This window comes from Mesoplodon mirus, assembly GCF_964341445.2.
Source record: "Mesoplodon mirus genome assembly, chromosome: 2".
Taxonomy (NCBI): domain Eukaryota; kingdom Metazoa; phylum Chordata; class Mammalia; order Artiodactyla; family Ziphiidae; genus Mesoplodon; species Mesoplodon mirus.
This window is the reverse complement of record NC_138977.1, coordinates 11,773,092-11,792,618: the sequence shown is the minus strand read 5'-3', so window position 1 is coordinate 11,792,618 and position 19,527 is coordinate 11,773,092. Positions and strand designations below refer to the sequence as shown.

Sequence of the window (19,527 nt, the reverse complement as noted above, 5' to 3'; positions counted from 1 at the left end):
CATTGCTAAATCGAAATGTACACTTGCCTTTCATTTGACTAGATGCTGGCAGATTTTTTTGTTTTTTAAGTTGTGAAATTTTACATTCAGTCTGCACTGTACGAAAGGGCACTTTTCCCACATTCCTGCCAGCAATGGTCTTCAAATTTTTTGCCAGTTTATTAGCAAAAATTGATGATCACATTGCTCTTTTAATTTGTGTTTCCAAGAAAATACAGTTAGGACACTTTTTATGTTTCTTGGTCATTTGATTTTTTTTTTTTTTCCTGAGGACTGGCTCATAAAATACTTTGCTCAATTTTTTGACCCTACTTCTAAACTTGCAAGAACTCTTTAAATATTACGAGGATCACTAATCCCCACCAATTTCAGTATTCCATTAGGGAATACAGGGTAGACTAAGTTTCTCTATGTTTTTGATGAACATGCATACAGTTACCCTGTTTTGGAAAGAGAATGGGAAATGGCCTTAACTAACCATTTCTACTTTAATTGTAAAAAGACAAATTAATTTTTCTTTTATTAATTAATGTTTTATTTATTTTTTTTCTTTTTTAAGCTAGGTTAAACAATGTTTCCATAACTCACACATCTGAAGACAGTCAAGGGTGAAAACACTGAAACTACAGTTCTGCTAATCTCCATATAATAAGGATGTGGCTACCTCACAGTCAAGCAGCCACTCTGCTATGGCCCCCAGAAATTTGTAAGAAGCATGTTTTGCTTCATGAGTCAATTTATTTTCTTACGTTATTGTCTAAGAGCCAGTCTTTCTCCATGCAAACAACATTTTCTTCTGGAAAGTGAGGAGGTATTGATGAATATCCTTTTCTCTATTGTGGGAATCCAAACAAAAACAAAAAACAAAAATCTCTAAACAGATGATATAGAGCAAGTACTGTGCCCATGCAGAGAATAGTGGCACAAAGAAAGAACTGGAATACGTGAGAAAAGGGAAAACAATGTAAAGAGCAGGGTAGAATGGAATGCACTTGATATGTAACTACAGAGAAGAGGAAATTAAAGGAAGAGATGGAAATGCAGATATACAGAGAGCAGCATAAATGCTAAAGGGAAGATGTTAAATAAGTAGCACTTGTGCTTCTGGTTAAGATGTAAAAAGTTGCAAGAGACTGTCACTCCCATTGTTACACTGAGAAGAGGTCATATATGCCACCAAATCATACCTTTTGTTAAACCTATCAGAAAACTGAGGGTATAAATAAACCAAAAGGAAATGAAATCCAGATGGTGACAGACCCTTAGTAGAGGAAGAAATGCCCAGGGCTGGTGTCATCCTTGGCTGAGTAGCAGGAAGTAGAGGATCTTCCATAGAAACCAGCTGAACTTGTAATGAATTTCTATAATGAGCCCATGTGACCTGGCACAAGAAATCTGAATCCCTAGGAGCCCTAGCCACAGCCTGAGTCTCACCCATCCACCTAATTTTTCCCATGGGATGTCACATCATGCAGGAGGGTATTCCAATGAAGGATGGGGGGCAAAAGAGCAATGAGATTCACTGCTAAGGTGCACTGGGCTTTCTCTAAGGCGAGGGCTGAAGAGCAGAGGTTGATTCCCCCACATACTAGGCTGAAGCTTGGCAAAGACGTGGAAGAGCAGTGAATTAAAGAAAAAAAATTGCTCCAGGAATCTAAGGTTGGTTTAACATACAAAACTAAAGTAATTCATTACACTAACAGAATATATAAGAAAAACATTTCAGCATCTCAACACATACCAGAAAAATATAGTTTGACTCAATCCAACACCATTCATGATAACAAAAATATACAGAAAATTATAGATAGAAGGGAAATTCCTCAATCTGATAAAAAGGCATCTATGAAAAACTTACAGTTAAGATCATACTTAATGGTGATATATAAACACTTTCCCCTTAAGTTTGGGAACAAAACCAGGATTTCCACTGTTACCACTTCTATCAATACTGTATTAAATGTCCTACCCAGCCAGTGCAATAAGGAAAGATAAAATGCACAATGATTGGAAAGGGAAACATAAATATTTCATTATTCACAGATAACATAATTGTGTATTTTACAAAACTCTATGGAATCCATGAAAAAAATCCTTTAGAACTAATATGTGAATTTAGCAAGGCTGCAGCCTTGGCTACAAAGTCAATATAAAGAAATGATTATATCTCTACCTATTAGCAAACAAAAATTTAAAACTGTACTTTTAAAACAATACCTTGTATACTAGCATAAAAAACCATATACCTAGAAATAAGTCTAAAAAATATTATGACTTGTATACTGAGCACATTTTGATTTTTACTATTTATGAAAGACCACAAGGCAGTAGCCAAAACAATAACTACAGCGATAATAAACATGCACTTATTAATCTGTAGCTGTTAAGTCTTCTAAATATGTTTCATATATTAGCTTATTTAATCTTTACAAAACCCCCTTTGCCCCCACCAGGTAAATATAAATGAGGATCAATTCTCCCAGAGTCTCAAAGTGGAACGGGAACCAGACAGTCTGCCTTCTCAACCGCTCTACATGACCGCCATCACTGTTTCCATACCACATATGTGCTGTGCATTTCATTGGGCATTTCTTCTGCAGTTTTGAAGACATGAACTTTTCTGGGGCTGAGTAGGAATGCCTTCGATGCAGAAGATTTTTTTCTCTGTTACATATACCTACCATCTACCTATGTTACATGTTTCAGGGTAAAGAATGCAAAGGAAAGAGAGACTCATGAGCAAGACAGAAATGCCTAGTGAGGGCAGAGCTGAAAGGTGCATTTCCCCTCAACCAGGTGTGTGTGACTCTCCAAGCCGGGCAGCACCCCATGGCCTCAAGCAGAATTCTCCCAGAACCTACTGGTCTACCTGCCTTCAAAGTGTTTCCTGGCTTATACTTCACTGTGGGCCATCAATACTCCCACAGCTCACCCAGCCTTGAAAACAGACAAAAGTTCATGCTGATGGGAGAGATTTAAAGAAGAGGGCTAAACCATCCTCTTCTCAACACCTATCAATAACATTCTCTCCTGTCCAGGGATTTTCAGAGTGGGCTCCAGAGGCAGTGCCTGGGTACCTAACGGTCTCACTTGAACCCACTGATTCAAGCAGAGGAAAAGTCAGACCTAGTAGGAACAGCCTAGGACAAAAGACCATCAGGACTTGACATGACCTTCCTGTAACTAGGCCAATGAAAGCTTCTGCCTCATGCTGACGGTTACTTCCTCCTCTGTTTGCTTTGGTCCCACAGACAACATCAGAAGAACAGAGGGAGTTTCTCTTATTCAGTACATAAAGGAATAAATTGTGAAAGCAGAATACTTTATCAATCCCATTTTAGAATAATGACAATATCTAGAAAGTTTTGAAACATTATTTAAGCTCTTCCACTTGCTTTCTGCTCACGGTGCTGCTCCTTCAACAACTCCTAAAGCATAACAACAAAAATGTAAACCAAGACATCCAGCCAGCCTCCCTGAAAAAGAGGAAAAACTGTTCTGAAAGCTTTTGCTCCTAACCAGTTGCCAGTATGGCACTAAGCCAAATGAATTTGAAAGAAATCCCAGCAAACTATAAACATAAGACGACCATAAACACAGTACAAAGCCCCTCTTCAAAAAATGCCAGTTACATCAAAAACCCAATGGATTGGAAAAGCCTACTGCTTTTCCCAAAGAAAGAAATAAGTACAAGTACTTACAGTGTCATAAGACTTATCCTTGACATCATAGACTGTTAGTTTTATTTTGGTCTCCTCATAGATGGGATACTCAGATGGGAATGTGACACCAGTCAAGAACAGTGGGTCTCTTGTTCCCTGTAACAGCACAAGCAGACAACTTTGATTCAATAAGGCAGCAGTCAGCAGCATGCAGTGACACATGAGAATGCAGAAAGTGTCTGGGTCTGTTTTTCTAGGAAGTGGTTCTATTAGAAGAGATATCTGAATTGCCAGATGATGGCCACAGGGAACAACACGGCCCAGGGCCCCAGAGTACGGATAGAGCTGTTGATAGTAAATGCCCTTCATCATTGTCAGAGCTGCTAAGAATCTTGAAAAACAATTTATTTTCATTATACGCAGCACCCTTCTTTAGCGTCAGTTGTCAGTCCATTTAGAATACATGTAATGGACATAACCTGTGATTTATGCAAATAACCTGAGATATCGACTGATCAAATTAAAATGAAGCTCTTTTCTCATCAAGAACCATTTGGCAATCTTACGCTGTCCCTTTATTTCCTTTCTGTAATGATTCAATTGAAAGCCATGCTCTGATAGCGTCCATTTGTTTTTAGATGTTCAGCTGTATTTTTTTTTCTCAGACTGATTTGAAAACTAATGAAAGAAGCTAAATATGATGCATTCGGGGCTATGAAATTACTAGTTCAGGATGCAGTGCACAGGGTTTTTCCGTGCCTCAGAATTCATTTTTAGAGAGCTGACATCCAACATTAAATTTTATATCTATATTTAAATATGCATAGTACTGAATATCATGGAGATGTTTGCTAGAGTTCTGTAAGCCAGTTGTTTAGGGAAGTTTCTGGAAGCTGAAGTTATTAATTTATTCATTCATTCTTTCTTCCTTTTATTCAACAAATACTGCTTTTTGTTTGGCACAGTGTTAGATGCTCTGGAACCCACAGTGAATGAAACAGTCAACAACAGCTATGTATGTTCAAATAAATGTGTCAAAATAAATAATTTCTTTTAAGTTTTGACAATATTTTTTAAATAATCAAGTTGAAATAATGCTTGAAAATAGTTTTCATATAAATGAACAATTTTCCAATTTTAGTTTTCCTTGAATGAATAAGACTATTTTTGTTTATTCAACCACAGCATTAACTACAAATGATACCAGCATTGGAACGTAAAGTTTCCCAAGGACAGAGTCGGGGCTACGTGTAGGATCTGGGTCATTCCCATTAGAGAAATGAATGGAGTTTCGTCTGAATCATTTATTCCACAAATGGCACTGAGCAAGCCAGGTCTGGGGTAGGCAGCTTAGACTCTTGCAGAGAAACTCCTCGTTCAAAACAGAAAGGGCTCCCAAGTCGAAGAAAAGCAAAGCTTAAGGAGTGTAGAGAACATTTTCTTTAGTCCCAGAGAATAAGTATCACTCATTCACTAAGGCTGTGAAATATGTGATGAGAACAAAATAATCAAAAGGGAAACACTTCCTCTTTTGAATCTGGTCCAACACAATAACAAGTTTCCTCCCAACACATTTTGAGTATTATATTAGCAACAATAAATGTAAATAGGAAATCTCTCAACGGATGAATAATATTTACACCTTTTGCCTAGAAACATTACAGTGTCTCAAGTTAATTATCCACCTTTCTTTGAAAAACATCATACTTTAAAAAGACACACACGAAAGGCAGAGAATATGAAGCTTCTGACATGCACGAAAGGCAGAGAATATGAAGCTTCCACAGACAATCTAAAGAATACAGGAAAAAATGAAAAGGGCATAAACACTTGCGTTTAAAACGCCTCTAGGTAGTTTACAACTTTCTTTTTTGCCCCTCAAAGAAATATTCATTCCATTTAATTTAAAATTTATATATATATATATTTCCCCCCCCCCCCATTTAGTACTCTATTCAAAGATACAGAGTGGGGATTTTTCTTCTACTTACTAAAGAAAAATAGGTCTTTCATAAAAAAAGGCAAGTTCTTTCCCCATGTGTTTATTCTGGTAAGTTACAAATGCATGCTTAGGAACCTCAGGTATGCTTTCCTAAATGACGGGGGACTGCAACCTAGCATAGCTGCAGGCCAAAATCTAAAGTATTTCAGCTGTTTGCTCAAATCCAGAGAGACTGAGAGAGAGCGAGAGTAAATCAGGCACACAGCACGCTCACCTCCACAATTTCCGTGCTGGAGTATCTTGTCAGACCCTGCTCCGCTGGGTGGATTACTGAGATCTGCACCAGTGTATTCAGCTTGCGATCACGCACAGGAGCCACAAGATCCTTGCATGCTGGCAATGACAAAGGAAAGAGAAAGAAGAGAAACTAACATCGTATCTCAGGGAAAACTTTTGTCCCGGGTTGGAAGGAAACTCAGCGCCGGTGCTGAATGAAATCTTCTGGGACTCTGGCTGATCTTACAGAGGAAGTCCCTTGGAAGTACCTTACAGAAATAGGAAGTCACGTGCTGCGGAGCGGAATTGAGAATTCATTTCCACTGGCCACATGTGCAGCTCAGGCGAATCTCCACTGCCCTCGGATCCCAGCTCTCATGTGTGACCCTGCACACACAGCTCAGGGGCTTTGAGCGACTTTAATTAGTCATTAAACCCCGGGCTTTAATTCACACCCCTAGACTAAGTAAACTGACTTGGGCCACATCCGGGGAACTTTACGCTTCTGCTTATTGACACTGGCTGGATTAGTTCAAATGTTGGAACGCACACTTGGTCCTTACCTATCTAGTCACTAGAGCTGGCCTCCTACAGTCCTACATAGGGACAGACGCGGGGAAGGGAGGCTCCCCTATCACAGCAACATGCAAGCCCCGGGCAAGGGGCAGAGGAGGAGGTGGAGGGGTTAAAAGCGTCCTCTGTCCAGGATTCCAGCCAAGTCTGGGAGGCAGAAATGTGGAAGAAAAATGATGGGTTAATTCTTGCCCAGGGGCCACAAAAGTAAGACCTTTCCCTTGAGAGACCAGGCTCATATTACAGACGCTCTCCACCATACCATATTTACTTGAATATTTTCTCCTCCCACATATCATTCCCACAATTTGGGGAAGAAAAGTCCAAAAAAACCCTCCTTTTCAGCAAGTCCAATATCTGCTCAGGTGTTCCCCCACCTGGCTTTGAAATAGTAATTTTACTACCTGCATTTGGATCCCAAAGTATCGTGCAAAGTGTCCTCACTACAGGGAAGAGGTTCAAATTAGGCTAAGCTGGGGGCTGGGGTCAGGCTGGAGCTGGGACCAGGGACTAGCAGTAGCCCCGGGTCATGGATTCATGGTGAGAGTATGCTGGGCTCTATACCATATACATCTCATGCCTCTGACCAGTGCAGAAGGAGAGGGAAGGTCCCAAGTATTTAAGCTACATTCTGGCTCTGCAACAGTGTACACCTACTAGGACAGAGGTACTACGGTTTAAACCTGAAACTTGAAAAGCAAAGCAAATTATAAATGTAATTATCACCTTTCCTTTGCTTACAGATCAGCTCATTTATAGAAGCAGAATGGAACAGAGGAAAAAGCAGGAGCTTTGGAATGAAACTGGCCTGGTTTTCGGCCAGTTCTACTAGCTAAGCAATGCTGGGCAAATTCTTCAACTTCTTAATTTCTTCTTGACAGACTTTGAGATCCTTTTACTCCTGTACGGTATTTTGTTATAATGTTCCTTATTTAAACCATATGCCTCTAACCATATAAGAAAGCTTAGGAAAGCATGCTTGGAACAAATTAATAGCAACAGTTTATTTAGCTATCATTATTTTTGAGGCCTTTTGCCAATTATTGCTTTATTTCTCAAAATAGTGCTCTGAACTATTATTTCATTTTTACATACTAAGAACTAGAGGCTTTGAAATAGTAAGTGCTCACATTTACATTACTAGAACTCTCTGGTAGTTTGCTTACATCATACCCCAGCAGTTCCATTTCTTTTCTTGGCATACTGAATTCCTCTCTCAGACAATGGCACCTCTCTTTGGAAGACCAACTGCCATAATTCTTTACTGTCTAACCCAAGAGATCTAGTTTTAGAAAATACTGATGCAAGGTTTCAATAATGTCAACATATCACCGGAAGAAAAAAAAAAGACAGATTTAGACTTTACTGTTCTTTGGTGGTTATTTTGATCATTTCCTTCACTTGCCTAATGAATGTTTAATTTTATCACTCATTCTCTTGGCTTTCTGCTCATAGAGTACAGCTCTCTCTCCATTTACTGATATTGACATATATCTCTCCTTAGATTTTGAAGCTGGAGTCAATTTGTTTCCCACACATGCATTTTGTCCACTTTCTGCTGGTAGCTTCATCTCTACCTAATGAACTTATGACACGTTTGCTCAAAGTTAGTTAATTCTTTTCTGATTTCTTATCAGGCTTGATTGTGGGCTGTGGTTAGTTCTCAGAAGTGAGCTGCTGTTCTCCATTTTATCAGCGAACCTCTCAGACTCACTCTTAATAAAAATAGAGATAATCTCCATTAAACGCAAATGTTCAGTCCAACCCAATTTGCAGATTCCCCCAATACTGATGAAGTAAAAACAACTGTAATGGCACTTTGTATTTCTTTATATTTTAGATCTAAAATATGGCCTAGAAAACAACAACAACTAAAGTCACATCTTGGCTGTCCATCTTTTCCTTCCTGACAGCCCAGAGATTTTACTGTTCCCTACGTTTATGTGGCAAGATGTTAGGGAAAGCCCCTGATACCAGTCAGACTTCCTGAGCTGTAGTCCCAGATTCCTCATTTTCTACTTATGTGCCTTTAAGTCACAAACTCTTAGATGCTCAGTTTCCTCGTCTGTCTATTTCTCAGGATGGAGGCAAGGAAGAAATTAGGTCCCTTTTTATGAATGGACTTTTCTATGCAAAATAAAGCTTACTAATATTTACCAATATCAATACCTACATTTACTAATAGTTACTGTTTTATTCTTCTGTACAATGGTTTTTATTGGTTCAGCCATATTCAGACAGCTCCTTAAAAACTATCATTAGGGGCTTCCCTGGCGGTGCAGTGGTTGAGAGTCCGCCTGCCAATGCAGGGGACACGGGTTCATGCCCCGGTCCGGTAAGATGCCACATGCCGTGGAGCGGCTGGGCCCGTGAGCCATGGCCACTGAGCCTGCTCATACGGAGTCTGTGCTCCTCAACGGGAGAGGCCACAACAGTGAGAGGCCCGCATACCGCAAAAAACAAAACAAAACAAACAAACAAACAAAGAAACTATCATTAGGTGCAATATTTCTTTGTAAATATAAAACTAGTACATGAGTCATTGCATTTAGTAAAGTGAAACCCATACACACTATGGATCTATACATCCTGAAACTGTCCCACTGGAGGGGTGATAAATGATGAGTGATTGAATTGCTTCACAGAGACTGGGTCACTATAAATTATAACCTGCATAGGAACTTTTTAGTAACCACTAAAGAAGCCTGAGAAATCTGTTTTCAGAAATCAAAAAAAAAATGTCATATCAATTTTCCAGCCATACTTAGCACTACCCATTACCCACACAAAATTCTACTCTACGAGGGAGTGACCTGCATAAATGGCCTTCAACTCACAGGACTAAAAGAATACTTCAGGGTTTTTCTTTGGTTGTTTCATTTTATTTGAGAATTCTTGAATCAAATGGGTGGTAACAAGTAAATACCTCTCTACCATCATTCACTCACCAGTAGATTTTTTACTTTTATTTCTGCCTTTTTATTGGCTTTGTTTTGGACTGAGCTGTTTAAAAGCATTCTCAGAGCCCGAGAGAGTTTAAATATACAAGATGTTGATAGGTTGGGATTCAAATGTGCTTGTGTCCACTGAATTGTTTATTTTTTAATAAAAAGGGGAAAATCAAAATGTAAAAGTAATGAATAATTTTTTTAAACTACAATTTGAAACTTTTCTTTAGAAAAAAACAAAAGAGCTACAAGTGACTGTTTTTCCTGTCACCTTTGCTATAGTAACTGGCAACGTGAGAATTCACTTTCCATCATCAGTGCTGGTGAATGAGATGCTCACAGGCATTCCCAGCTCAGATTTGTACAGGATCCAGACAGCTCTCTGCTGGAAGGGAATCCTCAATAGAAGTGTAATGATAAAAACAAACCGAGCTTCAATATTTCAGGAGAGGGATAGGCACTGAGCAAACTGGAAACCTATGCTGTACCAAAAGAGAGGCCCTCCATTCAAATTCATTGCCTGAAGAGATAAAAGCCCATGTGGCTTGATTTGAGGATTTGTCCAAAGCTTGAAATCCCAGTCATTGTATAAGTTAAACTGATATATCTGTGACAAAATTTGGCCTAAGGACCAGAAGATGCCAACCTCCGATCTAGATGCTTAAAGCTACTACTTGGATTCTTAGGGAGAAGTGCAGATCATCTGTTGCTCCTATAATTCCTCTAATATCTGAGAATCCAGAAGCTAAAGGGTGGGGGTTTCTGGGTTCTTGTTGAATTAATATTCTGCCCACCCCAAAATACCATTTTTATAAAAGATCTGTTTTTGTTTCATTCAGCCATCATTTCTAAAGCACGTCAAGTCTTTTGAGTCCATACAGCCGTTCCATCCTTCTAGCCAACATTGGCTGGAAGCCTAAAATTGTCTCCAGACTCTTCTACCAGAGAGCTCAGCCCCAGCAATAATCAATTTGAACACAACTGTCGGTTCAGATGCCTTTGCGTTCAGCAGCACTGGTTAAATCCTAGTTGTTCTAAGACCTGCCCTGGCTATGGAGTGTGCAAATAAGCAGAGGTGCCTGCCACAGGCTTTCACAAGGGCAGTGGCCTTAGCCACTGGTGTACTGTGAGTTCAAGGCTGACTCCAAGCAATGTCTCTTTCCCCTTAAGAACTCTTTCTTCTGTGTAGGCAGGTCATTTTTCTTGCCCCACTCCATCTCATCTCTCTTCCTGCCATTCAGTGTTAGTAGCATCGAGCAAAGTTTATCCTCAGTCCTCTAGAAAAAGCAATGGCCACAAGCGGGAGCGGGTGGAGGGAGACTTTGACATGAATTCCCACATCTCTACAATTCTGCTCTTAAATTAGCCAGAGGAAAGTTAGGCTTAAAGAAGAAACCACACAGGAGAGCAAACAGAGAAAAAAGAAATGTTTGCTTGTTTGTTTTTCAACTCGGGATAAACTTATATTTGAAACCAGGATCTAGCCTAAGGAATTATGTGACTTTGGATACATTACTCTTATCTCTTTCAGTCTCTATTGTCTTATCTGTAAAGTGGAAGTCAAAGGACAGATTTCATAGATTTGCTATAAAGATTATATGAAGTAATATATGTTGAATGCTAGGCACATAATAGATCATTTTATTATATATTAAGATTGATATGAATATAATTATATATTGGCACAAAAATGGATTTTATCTCTTCAATATTCTGGTAGTAATTAAATGCTCAAGATATCCCAGGTTGGTCCTGATTTTATGTAACCTTATTCTTTTTTAATAAAAGTATTTTATTAAATATATACCTGTGATTTCTTGGTACCTTCTTGTTTTCAATACAAAAAAATTTTAAACCCCTTACTGGATTATTTGTTAATTTCAGCAATCATAGTTATTATTAATATATTGCTTTCTGTGAAACCAGATGTGCACATTTATACTTGTTAATTTCACCTCTGACTAGACACTTCCAAATGAGAAGCCAAAAATAGCAGAAAGCTTTATTTATTTTCTGTCTGACCTCAGATGTACTACATGTAAATGGTAAACTCACTCTCTATGCAGGGATTTATCTGGGAGGTTAGTGTTCTTTTACTTAAAGAGGGACTTCCCTGGTGGTCCAGTGGTTAGGACTCTGCGCTTCCACTGCAGGGGGCAAGCATTTGATCCCTGGTCAGGGAACTAAGAGCCCGCATGCCACATGGCCAAAAAAATAAATAAAAAATACTTAGAGAAAGTTGGTCCACAACGAGTCATTGTCTTAACAAGTGAGATGTCCCAAGGGGTAATGGGATGACTTGCTCCTCTGTTCTGTACATTCCTTCATCAAAAAAAAAAGAAGGCTGTGAATGCTTATAAAGCTTCTTTTTCTTGCAATTAAAAAAAAATGTTACAACTCAAACCCAATATAGCCTGATGGAAACAAACCTCCCCTGATGAAAGTTCATTTCTTTCCCCCCTCTTTCCCCACCCCAGACTCTTCATAGGGAAAATGGAAGAGGTAAATCCATGCCCCTCAAGGGCAAAAAGGGCCAGGGTACAGAGAATAGGGGGCATCTTGAACAGGAAAGCGGCCTTATCCAAACAGGGATTTAGGGAAATAACCATCTAGCTCCAGGCTCCCCCAATAGCACTATTCTTATTTTACCATCCCTAAGAGAATCAGCCATTTCCCTAAGGCTGTGGGTAAGTCTCTTGCTGCCTAGAATGCAGTTTTCTATTTACTTCCCAAATTCTTAATGTTTGGTTAGGTTTCTCAAAAATGTGACATATATATCCTTGCTCCTTGTACTCCAGAAAAGTAGATGCCACTTATCAACTGATATGCCAATTTGGGTTATGTTCCCAGTCCTATAAATTACTGGATTCCTTTGTATGGTTTCACAGCTACCATTCTAGAGCAGTGATTACATCTAGACTAAATGAATTGACATCATACATTAAGAGATATATAAATACAGATGTAAATACAATGTAAATATATGTTACATTTAAAAAGCTTAATAGCCCTGCTAATTGCCAGTACAATACGCTTTCCTACGTTTAGTTTCTTCTGCCTTTCTGTTATTTATTCTTCCTTCCTCTCAGGAATTCTAAGACAGCAATTTTCTGAAGCCTAGGATGTGAACCTCTACAATTCAGATCTACTGAGTGGATTCAGAAGACAACACTGCCTCGTTCCCAGGGCACCGCGTTCCATGATAATTCCATCTTCTATAGTAAAATGGTAGAATGTATAGTGTCCTGGACTCATACTAATATCCACACAAGGAGCATTTCATAAGTAATCAGGAACACGCTATTCACTTTTGAATATGTTCTTAAGGCTACTTCTTAGACAAATGTGGCTCTATATCATGTTGAGCTGATTTATGCCCATTAATAATATTTTCCCATGTTCATTCTGTATTCTCTGTAGAATCTTTGAGTCCCTGATTCATTGAGCTTAGCATCACATCTTGCCCTCCCTGTTTATTTTAGCTTACTTTCAACTGATAGAGCCTACTTTCTGTAATTTTTCTCATTTGGTATTACTTTTCTCATTTGTGTTCTCTTCTGCTTTCTCAAATGTCTTTGCTATGTGTTATCTACTATTTCAAATGTCCTCAGTAACATGTTTCTCTCATCACTCGGAAAGATGAGGTTATCAAAATCATCACTTGTATATTGATAAGACTTGGGACTATGGGGGTCAGGAATACATCTCTCTTAATAAACTACAGCTTCTCCATCCAGTTAAGTAACCATTTTTTCAGTCTTCATAGAAGTAAAACAAAAATGTGCTATTTTCCCCTTCACTGTTGTGTGGGAAATTTTAATTTACACATACTTCCCTAAAGAGTATGTGAACCATGCATAGCTGGCAACATAAGCAATATTTGTTGGGAAAATTAAAGAACTGTAGATAGAAGAGTTGGTGTGAAAAATGTGATTAGAAAATTTGGACTTATTTTTCTTTCTCTTCTTTATTCTTTCATTTTTTGTTTGTTTTGTTTTGTTTTCTTCTGTCTTTTAAGACACTGAGTTCAAAATATTAATGTTCTAAATACAAAATTGGAATCTTTTCAAGGAGGATAAGTATACCCACATAACTTGAACAAACAATATTAATTTTAGGTTTCTAGAAAGTTAGAGGGCAAAAAGCAACTCAGTGTTTAAGGGTGAAAGATAAGAAATCAATCTAGGGAATCAATACACACACACACACACATGACTAAATAAATAAATGAATAAATAAAGCCATCCTAATGAAAGAATTCCTTAGATATACTGAAAGAATCCTACGGTTTTTGCCCCTTTCCTACAACAATAAAATGCTAATATAGGGAATTCCCTGGCAGTCCAGTGGTTAGAACTCTGCAGTTCCAGTGCACAGGGCATGGGTTCAAACCCTGGTCAGGAAACTAAGATTCCGCAAGCTATGCGGTGCAAGGGTTCAAACCCTGGTCGGGGAACTAAGATCCTGCAAGCTATGCGGTGCAACCAAAAAATAAAAAAAAGAAAAAAAATGCTAATATAACACAAATTTTAAGGTTATTCTCAATTAAGATAATAAAGGAAGCATGCAGAGAAGATGGGGGTGAGGGGTAGGAAGCACAATTTATTGCATACTTATTATGCATCATGTGGCATTAGGCTTAAACTTTCCTTGTGTTAGCTCAAATTCAGAACAATAATGTGCCTAGTGCCGCCTCATCATTCCATTAGTTCCATATCCATATTTTTGACTAATCAGTCAGATTTGTAGATCATGAAGACTATTTATTTATTTATTACCAATAGCTCAGTAGCCCAGTTAATTTTTTTGTCAATAACATCATTCTGTTCCGTCTGGTCCGCTGCATGTTCATTGGTGATTTAGCTTTGTAAGGAGAATTTTAAGACTCTCAACACCCTGAAAATAGAATCCAAATAAAACTTGAGGAAAGGATGAGACTAATGCCATAGGGAGAAAGCAGATGACAGAGTTATTGAGGAATATACGTAATAATTTGCATGAGGGAATTGAAGAGACTGTGTTATAGAAATATTGCTTCAGAATTCTTGCTACACTGAGATTTGAGCACCACTGCTAAATTTTGTTACAACTGACTCATTTATAAATTAAACTAATTTCCTTGATGTAAAAAGCCAGATTCAGATTGTTGAGAAATAGGTCCAGAAATAAAATGTGTTACTTTTCCCCCCATAACAAAACAACATAAAAATATGCCACCATATTTTATGTGTATCTGTGTGTGTTTAAAAAAAAAATGTTGGCCTTAACAACAAATAGCCAAGAAGATGAAATTCACTTCTACAGTTGGAAAGCTTACACTAAAACTAACCACTCAGTACTGGTTCTCAATTTAAGTATCATTGAACAATCTATAGAGAGAGAGAAGAGGAGCCTCTGCCTGGAACAATGGTGCTCTCGGGAAATGCTCTTTGATCCTGCTCTGAAGCGAAGATGCCAGCTGTACAGAAGACAGCGTATTTGCATATGAAAAGAGCAAATCTGGTTCAAATCACTGTTGTCTGTATCAGAAGACTCCCATTCTCCAGCCCATCCCCTGCTCCCCCCAGCTTCTCTCATTTCAATCCTCAGAAAATTCTATTTTGTCCTGTTTTCATGAATACTACCTAGATGGCTGAGACTCCATTCTCAAGCAGTTGAATTAAAAACAAGCCTGTGCTCGTGTCTCTTCCGGTTTTGACCTCCCACGCTATATGATGTAAACCCCAAACTGGCCTGGCATCATCGCCTAATAGTTTGTTCAGACTTGGCTCTCTGTGCGCATGCTCCAAATCCACGTTCCACTTCAGAAACGCGTGCGTGCAGCTTTCTGCCACTCTTTTCAGCAAGAACATATGTGCTGCTTAAGAAAGGATGAAAATGTTATTCCAAGAATGGAAGCTGTTCTCAACCCTTCATTCTTCTCTATTTCTTATTAAAGCAGTAACCGAACTTCTCACACAAATTCAATTACCACTTGAATAAAGGGTCTTCCAAGATGTGAGTCTCCTGTGTTGCCTTCCTACCTACCCTCTCTTGTTTTCAATATCCTTCAGTCACAGGAATTTCCTCTCAGGTATATTATTGATAACTAACACTAAATGTATCCAAAACTAAGCTAAGTAATTATCTGTGTATTTAAGCTCTGAACTACAAATAAAATAAATTAAAAGTTAAAAAATGCTCAACATCATGAATCATTAGAGAAATGCAAATCAAAACTACAATGAGATATCATCTCACACCAGTCAGAATGGCCATCATCAAAAAACCTAGAAACAATAAATGCTGGAGAGGGTGTGGAGAAAAGGGAACCCTCTTGCACTGCTGGTGGGAATGTGAATTGGTACAGCCACTATGGAGAACAGTATGGAGGTTCCTTAAAAAACTACAAATAGAACTACCATATGACCCAGCAATCCCACTACTGGGCATATACCCTGAGAAAACCATAATTCAAAAAGAGACATGTACCAAAATGTTCATTGCAGTTCTATTCACAATAGCCCAGAGATGGAAACAACCTAAGTGTCCATCATCAGATGAATGGATAAAGAAGATGTGGCACATATATACAGTGGAATATTACTCAGCCATAAAAAGAAACGAAATTGAGCTATTTGTAATGAGGTGGATGGACCTAGAGTCTGTCATACAGAGTGAAGTAAGTCAGAAAGAGAAAGACAAGTACCATATGCTGACACATATATATGGAATTTAAGAAAAAAAAATGTCAAGAAGAACCTAGGGGTAAAACAGGAATAAAGACACAGACCTACTTGAGAATGGACTTGAGGACATGGGGAGGGGGAAGGGTAAGCTGTGACAAAGCGAGAGAGAGGCATGGACATATATACACTACCAAACTTAAGATAGATAGATAGTGGGAAGCAGCCACTTAGCACAGGGAGATCAGCTCGGTGCTTTGTAACCGCCTGGAGGGGTGGGATAGGGAGGGTGGGAGGGAGGGAGACTCAAGAGGGAAGGGATATGGGAACAGATGTATATGTATAACTGATTCACTTTGTAATAAAGCAGAAACTAACACACCATTGTGAAGCAATTATACTCCAATAAAGTTGTAAAAAAAATCAATATATACATACAAAAATTTTGGAAACTGCAAGTGAGCATAATAATAGTAATAAATAGTAATGCTTATAACAAAAAAAAAGTTAAAAAAAAAAGAATGGAAGCTGGTCCCTCTGAATACTAAAAGAAATGTGTGAGTCAGTGAATGGAAATCTGTAGTGTTACAACTAGGGTTGCAGAAGAGGAAGAAACACAGGCAACAACCTTCAATCTTATACCCGACCAGGGACCAAGATGACAATATTTTTCCAGAACTGCCAGTTTGACATAGGAGCCGATAGGGTTCCCGTTCAGGACAAGCATAGAGCCCATCAGTGGATCCAGCCAGGCACGTGGTTAGCGGGGAGGGGATGCTTCCTTGATTTACCTCTGAACCACAAGATGAAGCTAGCATGGCTGGTGGAGACAGTTAGTTACAGGAGTGGTGGCCGGAAAGTCAGAGCCTGAGTTGCCAAGTGTGGATGGCTAAGAGAAGTGTGCTCCAAGTTGATGAACTCTAACTGAGGACACAAAATGATGTCCAGAAGGTATTTGGGAGTCTGAGGCAGAAAAAAAGGAAATTGGGACCTGAGAACATTATCTTCAGGGTTTGACAGTCTCCTGAGGGAATCTGAGGTCCATCTGTTTGGGCAGGAAGTAGGAAGTGCTCTGGAAGGCAGTTGTTTAACCTGGATGATTTCACACACAAAACACTGACTCATGGTCTGGGTTTCACCAAATCCTGCATGAGGCAATTTTCAGACACGCTTTCCTGAACCAAAATGTTTCAGAAAAATTGTACTCTATATATTGCACCCAAGGGCTAAGTTTTAGAAGGTGGTATTTAAATTAAGGTAATTTTTTTAAATTTCAGTAATTTTTTCCCATAAATGTATTGGACTTGGTAGTTATATGTGGAATTAATAGTCTTTTATGAAATTCCCACCCCTCTAGTGTCAAATATTTTACAAGTAGATTTAAAGTATTAAATCAAAGCCATACATGGATAGATTAGGAAGCAAGTGGGGGAAGAGAAGCATGAGAGGAAGAGGTGGTCCTGGAGGGATGACTAGCCTCCCATTTCATTGTCTCTATCTGGAGCATCCTTTGTGGAGGGGCAAGTTATCACTCCCTATTTCTCCTGAGTCCCTTGAGTCAATCATACGTGTGATTTTTTTGTAGACAAAAGAAAATCTCAATATTCATGTTGAATATGGAGCTTTAAGGGTGTCAATTCTCCCATCATAAGACAGTTGACTCACAGGAAATAAAACAAGGTTGGTATAGATAAGCTAAAGCTAGAAATGACTAGTGAATCAGGAGACATGACACAAGAGGAGAAAGACAGTGAGTCTGTGGGTGAGACATCAAATGTGGACTAGCTTGAGGGCAGGAGGGGTCTAATTATTCAGAGCAAAATCCACAAGTTCAACACCACGTGGAAATAGCACAGCTTGAGAGTGGGAGAGCCTGATTCTAAGAGAAACCAAGTTTGAAGGGAACAAAGAGCACACTTCTCAGAATAATGGGGATCTCCAAGGAGAGCCTCAAGCTCAGCAGAGCACCTGTGAGCTGAATGTAGAATGCTTCAGAGCCCTAGCTACACAGGAAGTTTCAGAACAAAGGAGCAGTTGTTTACACTACCCAAACTAAACTAGAGAAGAACCACCTTCGCAGCAATTCCAAGACATGTGGGAGACTAGGTAAGATAAGAATATGAGAGACCTTCTGTTTGAAGGTCTCCCTGGCAGTTCTTTCTTGCTCTGTGTAGTAAACAGTCAAAGGCTCAGGGTCGTAGATTCCAGTCCTGACCAGGTAACTTTGGATTTGTTATGGAATCTCGGTATCCTCCTCAGGAAATGAGGATGATAATTACAGTTATTCTCACTGAGTGCTTGTGAATATATGTGGGGAAAAGAGATTTGTTAATTTCCTAATGATGTATTAATAATGTACTTCTCCCTTTCATGTATATTAGCTCAAACACTCTGTGAAATAAGAATTATTATCTACAACTTACAGACAAGGAATCAGATTTTCAGAGAGGGTAAGGGATTAACCCAGAACAGTAATTTTTAAATATCATTAAGCAATCATTTATACACCTAGCACCATTCTTAGTGCTTTACGTACACTAGCTTATTTAAGCTGCAAAACAACCCAATCAACATGAAATTGTTCAGAATCACACAGGTAGCCAGTAGCAGGATGAGGATTCAAATGCTCTCATAGTGGCAGCCCAGCCCATGCTCTCAAACACTTCCCTTGTACTGCCTTCTCTCAGGGTTACACGTGGGAGGCTGAAATCTAGGCTCAAATCTCTGGACCTCCGTCCATTTCTCCTATTTTAGTTCTGTTATGCTTCTTGTTATTTGTCTATATATGTTCTTAACATTATCTCTATAGGAAGATAGCTTGCTTCCTGATGCTATCATAGTACAGGAACCTTGAAGTTACTTTGTGAAGAATTTGAGGGCATAAAGTTCTACACAGATGAGCAATTGTCAGCGATCTAGTCTAGTTACAGAACCCACTTGTTCAGCTTGGCCCATGACTGATTCTTCCTGTCAGTTCTCTCTAGATGAACCCCAAGGGCAGTCAGGCTCTGCCCTTCCTGATATAATTTGCTAACGACAAAATATCAACAGTTAAATAATTGTCTTCACTGAGAATACTAAAATGAATTGTGTTTTACAAACAACTGTGTTAGCGACAATTACAAAACATTTCAAGGTCATTTCTAAACCTATAAATTTATTTTATGAAGAAATGTGAGTCAAAAAGCTGAAACTAACACATCATTGTGAAGCAATTATACTCCAATAAAGTTGTAAAAAATATATATATATATACTGTGCAAGATACATTAGCTTTTTTTGTGCTATGTTATAATATCTATTAAAGCAGTTTATTTGAAAATTTAAAAAAAAAGCAATGGCATTCATGCCTGCGTTCTGTTCATGGATATTTACTGAATATCTAAATGTGCCCAGCATGATTCTAGGTGACAGTTTCATAGCAGTGAATAGGAAAGCAAGTTCTCTATTTTATGGAGCTT

At 38.7% G+C, this 19,527-nt stretch overlaps 1 protein-coding gene across 4 annotated transcripts in view; it reads right to left on the bottom strand.

Annotated features, from left to right (window-relative positions):
* The window catches only part of INPP4B (inositol polyphosphate-4-phosphatase type II B), an 880,599-nt gene that overhangs the window by 316,434 nt on the left and 544,638 nt on the right, over nucleotides 1-19,527 (bottom strand). For all 4 annotated transcript variants that reach the window (XM_082610957.1, XM_082610958.1, XM_082610956.1 and 1 more), the window contains 2 exons: nucleotides 5,879-5,997; nucleotides 3,702-3,818 (listed from right to left, as the gene is read on the bottom strand). In XM_082610957.1, the coding sequence (XP_082467083.1) occupies nucleotides 3,702-3,818; nucleotides 5,879-5,997 (236 nt within the window). The remainder of the gene's footprint in view (nucleotides 1-3,701; nucleotides 3,819-5,878; nucleotides 5,998-19,527) is intronic.